Below are 11,324 nucleotides of genomic sequence, written 5' to 3'. Positions count from 1 at the left end.
AAATGGATCCAAAATTAACCAAAATTAGTCATTCAAAAGAGTTAGAATCCAACATATTTTGAAATTTGACTCGAATCAATATAAACTCGAGACAGATCTCTAATTTGACTTAGAAAAAGAAATACATTACCAGAGTACATTTTTCTCTATTAAAAGAAATGTGGAAATCCCAAAACAAGAAAAAGAGACCTAATTAATTGGTGGGACTGCAGGCAGCGGTTGCTTTTAATGTGGTAGAAGAAGTTGGTTAGACAAACCTACTTACCACAGTGGCGTTTTCGTTATTTCTACCCAAACCTTTGTCCAATTTCATTCCCCAAGATATAGATCGAAGAAAGAAAGAAAATACTCCTGATTCCTGAAACGGCAAGTCACCTTCTCTCTCTCTCTCTCTATAATGTCACTTCTACTACTTCTACTTCGCGGGTAATCCAAAAATCTCCCCTCTCTCCAAAAACTTATCTTTGATTTTACTGATTAGTAGTAATCGCATCTATCTCATTTCCCCAATCCGAAACGAACAATATTAACACAGACCGATTTCCGTTACTGTTTTAAGCTCAATTTCTTTCCGTCACCGGAATACCACTTGTGAAAACCACTGTTACTACATTTTGAGCTCCATTTTTTATGGATTTCCTTCTGATGTAGTAGTAAAACGCTAGAAGAAAAAAATAAGGTTTTTTTTTTTTTTAGTGTTTGATGAGGTGAAGAAATGGGTTGTGTTCTTGGTAAGAAGAGTTCAGGAAGAAACTTAACTGGTCCAAAACCTGATGAAGTTTCAGACCGAAGTCGTAGTGGTAAAGTTGAACAACAACATTCTTTAGATGGAGTTAAACAGATCAGTAATGGTGTTATTAGGGTTAACAAGGAGAATGTAAGTAGAGAGAGAAATAAGATCCAACCGAGATTGAATCACTCATTAAAAGCTCAACAAGGTTGGCCTGCATGGCTTTCTGCTGTTGCTGGTGATGCAATCGAAGGTTGGGCTCCTCGACGAGCTGATACATTTGAAAAGCTAGATAAGGTACTTCTCCAAAAAAAAAAACCCTAATTTAAAGATCTTATAGTTTCTATTTATTGGTTTTGTTATTCTTTGACTTTCTTTTTTTTAGGTTTTGATTAGATCCATGTTTTGATTAGTGATTCTTTTTATTTGGTTAGATTGGTCAAGGAACTTATAGCAATGTTTATAAAGCTAGAGATCTAATTACTGGAAAGATCGTCGCTTTAAAGAAAGTTCGATTTGATAATTTAGAGCCAGAGAGTGTGAAATTTATGGCTAGAGAGATACTTGTTTTAAGGAAACTTGATCATCCAAATGTGGTTAAATTGGAAGGACTAGTTACTTCAAGGATGTCTTCTAGTCTTTATCTAGTTTTTGAATACATGGAACATGATCTCGCTGGTCTCGCTGCATGTTCCGGGACCAAATTCACCGAACCACAGGTTATATTTCGACAACTCTTGAATTTTTTTTCTCTCATTTGTTTCATCACCTAATCTGAATTTGACTTGTTATTTGACTCTGGGTTGAAATTTGTTCATTCGGCGAGCACATATTTGAAGAGACATTTTAAGTTTGTCGCAATGTGTTTGTACATTGTAGCATTAACTTGTAATAAAAGATTCATCTAAAGATAGGCTGACCATGATTTGCAGTTTGGGGAATAGTCATTATGAATGCACTAACAAAGTGATACATTTTTTTGGGAAGTATCTTTTTACAAATTCGATTAGGTTTCTGTTCGAGTTTTAGTATCTGTTTTAACCTTACTAGTACTTTAAGAGTACTTCAAATGTTAGCTACCTGTTGTCTTCGCATTAACTTCTCAAGGCAGCTATTTCAAATTTATTAGATCTTTTGATGGCAGGTCAAGTGCTATATGAAGCAACTTTTATTAGGGCTTGAGCACTGTCATAAAAGAGGTGTCCTGCATCGTGACATCAAGGGTTCAAATTTGCTTATTGACAATGAAGGAATTCTAAGAATAGCTGATTTTGGACTAGCTTCCTTTTATAATCCAGACTATCGGCAACCTATGACAAGTCGAGTTGTCACCCTTTGGTATCGACCTCCAGAGCTTCTTCTTGGAGCAACTTATTATGATGTTGGTGTCGACCTCTGGAGTGCTGGCTGCATTTTGGCTGAGTTGCTTGCCGGGAAGCCAATAATGCCAGGAAGGACGGAGGTTCTCTCTCTCTCTCTCTCTCTCTCATATATATATATATATATATATATATATATATATATATATATGTTCTAGTGTCCTTTTTCTTGAACAGATCTTACCAGTTTTTCAGGTTGTTCTTGTACACATGGTGCTTTATTATGCGTTATAATTGATATAAAGTTTCGAATTCTCGACTGATATTTTAAGCCTTTATAAACATTCTTTTGTGCTAACTTCTGAATGCATTCTTCTCATGTTTAGGTAGAACAACTTCACAAGATATTTAAGTTGTGTGGGTCCCCATCGGAGCAATATTGGAAGAAGTCAAAGTTGCCACATGCAACAATCTTTAAGCCACAACAACCATATAAGCGTTGTATACCAGAAATTTTTAAGGATTTCCCACCTTCTTCGCTACCTCTCATTGAAACTCTTCTTTCAATCGATCCAGATGGACGAGGCACTGCCGCATCTGCTTTGAAAAGTGAAGTAAGTTATTCAGCATTTCAGCTATGTCTTAAGGTATTTAAATTATGAGCTTCTTTCTCGAGAATTGCTGAAAAGGTTTTGTACATCACGAAATGCTAATATAACTTGTGATCATGGTTCGGACTATTGAAGATTTTACTCGTTTACAAGTATGGTTTACACACGTTCTATGCAGAAGTGGGCCTATGTAAAAAATGGTAAAGTGATGCTCAGTCAAGAAGATATTTAGCAAAACATGAAAACTAGAACAAGGAACAAATTGGGTTCTTTCTTAATTAGGTATTTTCTTCATGCAGTTCTTTGTTACAAAACCTTATGCTTGTGAGCCATCAAGTTTGCCAAAATATCCTCCATGCAAAGAAATGGATATGAAATTGAGGGAAGAAGAAGCAAGAAGGTCCATTTCGTCTTCTTTTCTTCTGGTTTTCCGCTTATCAAGTATTCTGCATAATAAAGTTTGGTAACAATTTCTTTCTCCTCCCCTCCACAGGCAACGAGGTCTGAGTGGTAAAGGAAATGTAGGTGATGGGTCAAAGAGAGTTCGAGCCCGTGATCGGAGTGACCGGGCCGTTCCAGCCCCAGAAGCAAATGCCGAACTCCAAATAAACTTGGATGTAAGTTTTACTGGTTTCGGATTTCATCAAGCTCTTCTGACATTTAAATCTTACAGACTCGAAGTAGTAGGTTTACATTAACTAGTATTCCCTCGCTTCTTTTTGAATGAGTTTGAGTTAATTGATCAGCTTAGACTTCTGATTCATAAACATAACATTCACGGGAAATCCGTCCTACGATGAAATTGATCTAGGAGATATCATTGAGAAGTTCTGTTGACTGACCATATGTTTTCTTAGATATTCTAACTGCCGTGTAGCCATATAACACATGCAAAAAAGGTTGATCGTTAGACAAACCCAGCCTTTCTTCACATCCACTGCACATATATCTTGACATCTATCAGATTTTGTTTCCTTGAATTATTTTTCTGCGCAAATTTCATTTATAACTGCATATTGCTTCCAGCGACGAAGGAAACAGCTCATGGAAGCAAATCCGAAGAGCAAGAGTGAGAAGTTTCCACCTCCCAATCAGAATTCGAAGGCCAACTTCCCTCTGGATTCATCACGAAACAGCCATGTATCATTTATTGCACCTGATAACTCATTTAGCTCATCAATATTTGAACCAAACTCATCAAAGGTCTCGCATTCAAACTCCCTGAGAAATCCTTCTGCTGTTGTGGGAAATAGAGGAAGGTCCAAGAAAGAAGATCCTCAAATGGCACCTTCTAGATCTTTTATTCATACTTTAGGCCGATCGATGGAGCTAAGATTTAAAGGTCGAGAATCAGTTTCCGAGGTTTTCGGTGGCTGAAAATAAAAACCAAATTGAATCAAACTGTATTGTAATGATTAGTTATAAATATTTTTTCGGTTTAGGGAAGAAATAAGTATCCAATTTGGTGTAGTTTTTTTTTTCTTTTCCTCATTTTGTCGATTAATCGTTTAAGCGTCTGTCTGATTGGGTTATCAGTTGGGCTGAACCATAAGAAACATGTCAAGTGTACAGCTTTTGGAGCCTGACAGATAATAACTATAAATGAACAAGACAAATGTAGTTTCACATCTTCTATGGGTAACCTTTGTTTTTTGTAACTTGTTTGTTTAATGTTTCTATAGTCAGGAAAATGTAAATGTTTTAAGATCAGTGTGTTTGGAAAGGTCCACCACTCTTTGGTGCAGCAGTTGGACACCTCTCTTAAGCCCATGAGGTCGTGGGATCGAGTCTTTAGGTCTCTTTTATGTTGTCGGGCTTTAGGCATCCTTCATTATGGTTTAAATTAGACGATTATCGTACTCATCACATCTTCATGATGTATCAATGCCTTATAAAGGCTAGTAGATCGTAGTTGATTTCTCAAAAAAAAAAGTGTGTTTCGAAAGAAAAAAGGAACCGCCCACCGTGGGGCTCGAACCCACGACCACAAGGTTAAGAGCCTTGCGCTCTACCAACTGAGCTAGACGGGCTGGTGTTGAAAAATATCTTTATCATCTCTGACATTTGTTCTTCTAGCAGGCAGCTACAAATCTGGTTGGGGCACATGTTTCTGTATTTGAATTTGATCTTCCGGTAACGTCTAGTCAATTCTTGTTATTCGCAGAAAAAGTTTTTGGTTCGTCTAACGTCTCATCACAAATATTATAAGACGCTATGGTCAGTTTCTAGCTCTGATCAGTTCAAGCTCTTTTCCAAAGCTATGGCTTAAGGGATCGAAAATTGTTGGACCACTGATATCTTCCCCTCATGTGTGTTTTGCTTTTGGTATCCAAAATCATGTCTCCCTTCCACCACAATGTTTGAAGCATCTCTTTTATTTTATGTTTATATAGGGCACGGAAATTTCTATGTCTATATTATACAAATATTAAAGTAATAAAAATATATTAAAAATAATAATAGAGATTATATTGAGTTGTTTGAAGGGGGAAAAGAGGAAAGAGAGAAAAATAGTTAGAGAGTTTATAGTGAGTGGGTAGTTATTTAAACTTTTACACCTTTATCTTTTAAAGACTCTTTAAAAAAGAAAGGTTGTGATTTACAATATAGAAAATTAGATGACTGAGATTTATAAATGAAAGTTATAACATTACACCAAAACCTATATCATTTGTTATATACTATGTAACATGTGAAGTGAACCCCTTGTCTTTCTTAGACGAAAAGAGATTTGTCAATCAAATAATTCACAGACAAAATCTTTTTTTCCCAATAATAGTTAAGAGTTACGTAAGGAGATGGCTAGCAATCTAATTCTTTCTACCGACAAAATCATAGCCTTGTACTTTTTGCCCCCGAAAGAAATAATTGTAGAAAATGACATTTTCACCCTATTCAAAGGAAGCAGAAGAACGTTGACATATTGGGTGCGTCTGTAAGCAACCTTTCATTTTACTCTTGCCCCTTCCTCTCTCTTCGTGTCCCACGGATTGGGACAGTCCGAACACACACAGACTGGATCTAATCCGTGTTGAGTTTGAGCTGAACACGGATTAAGCCCAGTCCGGAGCCCATGGAGTGGGCCAAGAGAGCATTGAGCTAAGAGGAACCCTGACATATTTTCACCATGGGATTCCCACTGTTCCTCCTTAGCAGCAATTCAGCAAAAAATAACTCATAATATTCACAAGATAATTTCTTTGGTCAATGGGAAAGTCGGCAACGAACTTCAAGGCACCAGTAAATTCCCACCCATCTATCTCTAAAAGCTCTTCTTCCTATTATATTCCTCTCTCTCTCTAGTCTCTACTGGCATGATTCGAACCCATCACCTCCACTTCTCCGACCCCGAAATAGAGACGAAACACAGAGAAAATAAAAGAAATCCCAGATTGGAAAGCATCCACCCACTTCCTCATCTTCTCAATTTCTTACCCTTCTTATAAAACCCATCTCTCAAACCAACTCAATTTTTGTGGGTTTGCTTCAGTTTCCGTAAATTCTTACTTCTTCACCTACTTTATTTCTCCAAATCTAGTGAGTAACCCTAAATTTATCCAAGGGAAGTTGCAGAGAGATAATTGGATTTACTATCATTTTGTGAGAACCTAAAAAATGACGGCTGAAGATGACCTGGTTGAACTGAAGTTTAGATTATATGATGGAACTGATATTGGTCCGATCCAATATTCATCAGCTTCAACTGTTTCCATGCTCAAGGATAGAATTATTTCTGAATGGCCAAAAGGTTAGATTTTTATTTTTGGGGAATTTTTACTGATTCATTTTTAGTTTCTTACTCTTTTGGTTCAGATATTCTTTTCTTAGATAATGAAAGAAGAATACTTTTTAGAGTTCATATTGATTAGGGTTTGAGATATGATGTTTAGTTGTTGAAAAGAAGATGGATTCTTGAGTATAATTCTTCAATTTTAGCAGTTGTTCTTTTCAATTGAAATTTATGATGTATCTTCTTCAATTTTTTATTTTCTACTTTTTTTGAGTTTACCCTTTTGGGTTAGGACTTGGATTTTTCTTTACTCTTTTAGACCCTTTTTGGGGCTAATTATTGAGGTGAATGCTGATGTTCCATTCCCAAAAATGACACCTTTCCACATGCAATATTTGATTTGCTGGCAATCATGTCATGTGATATGATTATATGCACATGAAAAATGGGACTCTGCCCTGCCACTATCTCGGCTGAATCTCGCCCTGGGTATGGCTCGACACGATTTAGAGAGATCAAGTGTTTTATTTTCTCGCTCTAAATCCTGTCAGCCACATACCCTGGCCGGGATTCAGCCCCGATAGTGGCCGGGCAAACTATCACTCTTGTATGCACAATTGCACATATAGGTTACCCGTTTACACATTAATTTTTCCAAGAAAGTGACAATGGAAGTTGTGAGTGGTTTGATTCAATGACACTTTTTGTGTGATTTACAAGTGGTGATGCTATTCACTTTCATATTTGGCTGTGAGTTACTGTGTGTTTTTCTAAGATGTAAGTTTGCATCTTAGAAAAGGCTAACTGAATAACCAAACATGGCATAGATATTCATGTGGTGAAAACAAGGAGGAAGCATCATGAAGCAAGATGTGATCCAGAATTCTAGACAGAGTTGAATGACGAAAATATCTTTCTTGAATTGATCTTGCGCTCTTTCTTTTCCCTACATTTTGATGGATCAAATTGAATAGGTTTGAACTTAGTGTATTCGGATACTGCTTTCTTTAGCTTTGTTCTGAAGATTAGGTCACTGTTTTCGTTCATCGTCATCTAAGGCTCGTAGAGCTTGCATTTCTAAGTCTGGGTACTGGCAATGCTGTAAATTGTTGAATACTTCCCTTTTTCTTTTACGTTTTCTTTCTTAAATGTTATCTTCGGTAATTTCTTCAATGCTTCCTTAAAACATGCTAGTTCTTTTCAGATAAAAAAGTCATACCCAAAGTAGCGAATGATGTGAAGCTTATAAGTGCTGGGAAGATTCTCGAAAACAATAAGACTGTTGGCGAGTGTAGAGCGCCTTTCAATGAACTTCCGGGAGGAGTTATCACGATGCATGTAGTTGTTCAGCCATCTCTAACCAAAACAAAAGCAGGTAAAAATGCATTCTAATCTTTAATTGTTCTGCATATGGAGTAAATATACAACTGATCAAGTGGCGATATCATTAGTCATATTGGTCCATGTGTCATCTAAAAAGCTTCGGTTTTTGTCTCTACGGTGAGAATATACTTCAGTTCACGAGAAACGTACATTTTCCACTCCTGAATTTTCCGTCAATAGCTAGTAGATTTTCCTTTTCTAGGTTGCCGAGTAAGAACGCTTATTCAAGGTGGTGTTTTTTTTTTAATCCGAGTCATCTGATTGTGACTTGTTTTTGTAGGAGCATAATTGTTAGTATTTTAGGTTCTCAGATTATGAGCCCTTAATTCAAATTTAGTTTTATGTCTGAATCAAATAGCTTCAAAATCAACCTCATAAGTCATTCAGAAGTACAAGTTAAATAGTAAAACATTCTGGATTTTGACTCGAATCAACTTATATCTCGAGTCAGATTTGAGATCTGAATTTGGAAAAATGATACCACCTTAAACCGTAATATTATCATATGCCTTTTTTCCAAAAAGATCTGACTTTGTTGTTGGTTACATTTTCCTCTATTGCCTTCAATGTCTCAAAACCCAAGAACAAATATGACATTCTGGAAATGAAATAGGTTATCGAGGACAACTTATCTCCATCTGAAGGATAGAATGATAGATAAATCGTGTTTCTGCTTAAGCTATTAGTATGAGCATTCATTTCCCTCAAACAACTCATTTGCTGGGATTAACTCATCTTATCTTATAGTTAATCTAGTCTTGTCTTCTAATTGTCTCTTTTACTTGATTGTCTGAAACAGAAAAGAAAGTGGAAGATGATACTCCTAGGAAGAGCATCTGTTCGTGCTCGATACTATAAAAGTGCACAAAAGGGCATGTGATCAAAGCTTGAGGAATCGAGGAATCCTCCACGCTCGGTGATAATATTCTCGATTAAAGAAATATTCTGGGTTTTTGTGGGTTGTATACGAGTTTATGACAGAAAGAAATATAAACGTGTCACGACAATGTTGGTTTTTGTTGTACTTCAGTGTATACTTTTTCTTTGTATTTAAAAGGTAGTTGTGTGTGTCGAAAACTTCTGGCATTCAGGTACGTGTAACAAATGAATTTCTATATACTGTAATGAGCAACTTTATACATTAAGCGCAGAATGAAAAACTAATATTGAGTTAATTTAAGGAGGAATCTCCTACAAAACGAGCTCACTTGTGCTTAAGAAGCTAAGAATAGCTACAAAATTCAAATGCCCACCTGGAAATTAAGGGCCTGGAAAGAAGAGATTGGCGGGCTAAATCTGTCGGAGAACTTCCTCGGCTGCTGCTGTCGGAGAACTTCCTCGGCTGCTGCTATCATCCGTTGAATGTCTTCTGAAGTATGACCCAAGCTACTGAACCCAGCTCTAAACTCTGATGGAGCAAAACACACCTTCCTGTAACATTCCTTTGTGAAACTTCGCAAACTTCACAATGTACATTTTTTTGCATTATAGAACCTGTAGACCTTCCCCGTGAAGAAGAATCTGAACTAACTACTGTTGTGAAACTTTGCCAACTTCACAACGGCACACTATTTTGCATCATCGAAGCTGTAGACGGGCCCTTCCCCTTGAAGAAGAATCTGAACATTCCGCTGATATATCCACCACACATCTCGTGCCCCGTCTTGTTTCCAGTCTCCAACATGGCCAGAGTGAGTTTTGACAGTCATTGCTAATGAGTTTGCCCTCAAGATTCTAGCTTGGTACAAGGGCCCTGCCAGACCACCATTTCCGTAATCTCTCTTCTTCCTCCAAAACTCCAATCGGCAAACCACTATTGATAATATTCCAAGAGGTGTCGGTTTAGGATTAGTTCCGAATTACTCGAGCTCCACCATAAGCCAAACGAGACCCAGACGTAACTTCATCGAGAATGAGAAAAGCACCATTTTCTTTCGTGATACTACACTCAAGGTGTTTAACAAGTCGGGTTGGGGAGGTATGAAGCCAGAGTTCCAACAAAGGGCTCATGGAACCGGGCTGCTATTTCTCCTTTATGGGTCTTGAATAGGTTCTCCACTGTTGTTGGATTGTTCTAAGGAAAAGTTATTGTATCAAAAGTGGCGGATTTAGGGACACCAGGAGAGTCCGGAGGTAGCCCAAGTGTTGCAACTCCACTGACTGCCTTTACCGCAAATGGGTCAGTCAGCAAGGCCATGGCAGCAACATTCAAATTTGGTGATTTTTTGTCGGCGCGTGAAGTCCCGTGCAAGACGGAGCACAGCCATATAGGCTTCGGTACCGGAGTTGTACAAACCAGACCAATTTAAGGCTAGGAACTGCTGAAATGGTGATTTCAGCAAGTCTGTTTTCTAGAACACATGGAGACCAACATAATAGATGTAATCATTTCCATCGACATCCCTCCAGTGAGCGCCTAGAATCAATCACGATAGATCACCCGCCAATTGAATTGAAGGAATGATTAACCGAATTCGCACCTACAGGCATTAGATCCTACTAGCACAGGCATTTCGATAGTTTATGTGATAAGTTTACAAGTTAAATAAAATTGCAACGTTCGTCCTGGTTCTTGTGGTTTTTATATTTAGTCCCACATGTAGTAAAGAAAGAAAGAGACATTCATAGTTGAGATACAAAACAAGAAGGAAGAGAAATGAAAAAGCATACCTTTCTCGGCCTTTTGGCTAAGATCAAGTGTAGTATCTGTTCTTATCAGTTTAATATCTGATATGTGGACCAATGGTCCACACGATATTAAATTAATTTTTTTCATGGGTGAAAATCCACCACAATAGCTTGCTATTGGGATTTTCAAACGTCGCCTTTGTGTTGCACTACTGCATCGGCTAGGCGTACCCCCACCAACACAAAATTTAAGCATTTTAGATGGTAGTCTGCTTTGGGAAATCAAATAAATTATTTCCGTAAAAATTTGACCTAGATTTTCTTTTCCAATCATGTCTTTTGTATACACACCACCATTAGATACATATTATGACGGGGATTCAAATCCATCTCTTAGAAAAATAGATCAGCTAAGAACAAATCGAAAAAAATACTGAGAAACTTTTGAACAGTTCCCCCACTCTATTTGTAAGAAGTCTAATCATGTACAAACTGAATCAAATTGTTAAGAAGTATTTCTGATCTAATGCAACAAAAAAAATTAATTCTCACATATCAACTTAAAAAGGTGAAAATGGGGCATTCCGAGAATCGAACTCGGGACCTCTCGCACCCAAAGCGAGAATCATACCACTAGACCAAATGCCCTATTGTTGATTGTTAGAGAACTTCACGTTATTTATTAGTGTTTACTTTTCTTATATTTTAGTTCAACACTAACAAGAGAATAGAAAATTAATTTTTTCAAAAAATAAAAGAACAGAAAATTAATCAAGGGTTTAGATATAAAAGAAAAGTATACCTTTATCGGCCTTTTGGCCGAAAAAGGTGTTACATGTTCTTATACAAACATGAGAGAATGGTAGTCCATGATTGCGCATATATACATCTTGCATAAGTTTCTTTTGTAATTTATTAATTAT

The 11,324-nt window shown here is 37.1% G+C and overlaps 2 protein-coding genes, 3 non-coding genes and 1 pseudogene across 5 annotated transcripts; 3 read left to right on the top strand and 3 right to left on the bottom strand.

Annotated features, from left to right (window-relative positions):
- The first annotated feature begins 347 nt into the window (after positions 1-347).
- LOC147532731 (putative serine/threonine-protein kinase At1g54610) lies at positions 348-4,288 on the top strand. The gene is made up of 8 exons (XM_086645574.1): positions 348-426; positions 697-1,027; positions 1,165-1,449; positions 1,875-2,192; positions 2,436-2,663; positions 2,960-3,060; positions 3,154-3,277; positions 3,687-4,288. The coding sequence occupies exons 2-8, from the start codon at positions 716-718 to the stop codon at positions 4,035-4,037; spliced, it is 1,719 nt and encodes a 572-aa protein (XP_086501700.1). The 5' UTR covers positions 348-426; positions 697-715; the 3' UTR covers positions 4,038-4,288.
- Positions 4,289-4,617: 329 nt separating this feature from the next.
- TRNAK-CUU (transfer RNA lysine (anticodon CUU)) lies at positions 4,618-4,690 on the bottom strand. The gene has a single exon. It is a non-coding gene; the product is annotated as a tRNA-Lys (tRNA).
- Positions 4,691-5,585: 895 nt separating this feature from the next.
- Positions 5,586-8,972, top strand: LOC147532729 (membrane-anchored ubiquitin-fold protein 4-like). The gene is made up of 3 exons (XM_086645576.1): positions 5,586-6,408; positions 7,595-7,765; positions 8,573-8,972. Exons 1-3 carry the CDS (start codon positions 6,276-6,278, stop codon positions 8,629-8,631), a joined length of 363 nt encoding a protein of 120 aa, XP_086501702.1. The 5' UTR covers positions 5,586-6,275; the 3' UTR covers positions 8,632-8,972.
- On the bottom strand, positions 8,866-10,263 carry LOC147532728 (glutamate-1-semialdehyde 2,1-aminomutase, chloroplastic-like; annotated as a pseudogene).
- Positions 10,264-10,439: 176 nt separating this feature from the next.
- On the top strand, positions 10,440-10,637 carry LOC147532727 (U2 spliceosomal RNA). Its single transcript, XR_015228981.1, has one exon. It is a non-coding gene; the product is annotated as a U2 spliceosomal RNA (small nuclear RNA).
- A 340-nt stretch (positions 10,638-10,977) lies between these two features.
- On the bottom strand, positions 10,978-11,049 carry TRNAP-UGG (transfer RNA proline (anticodon UGG)). Its single transcript has one exon. It is a non-coding gene; the product is annotated as a tRNA-Pro (tRNA).
- Between the last annotated feature and the right edge of the window lie 275 nt (positions 11,050-11,324).

Source organism: Eschscholzia californica, unplaced genomic scaffold (genome assembly GCF_041429995.1).
Source record: "Eschscholzia californica isolate CP2 unplaced genomic scaffold, dmEscCali1.0.p SCAF_6, whole genome shotgun sequence".
Classification (NCBI taxonomy): Eukaryota; Viridiplantae; Streptophyta; class Magnoliopsida; order Ranunculales; family Papaveraceae; genus Eschscholzia; species Eschscholzia californica.
This window is presented reverse-complemented; position numbering and strand designations above follow the sequence as displayed.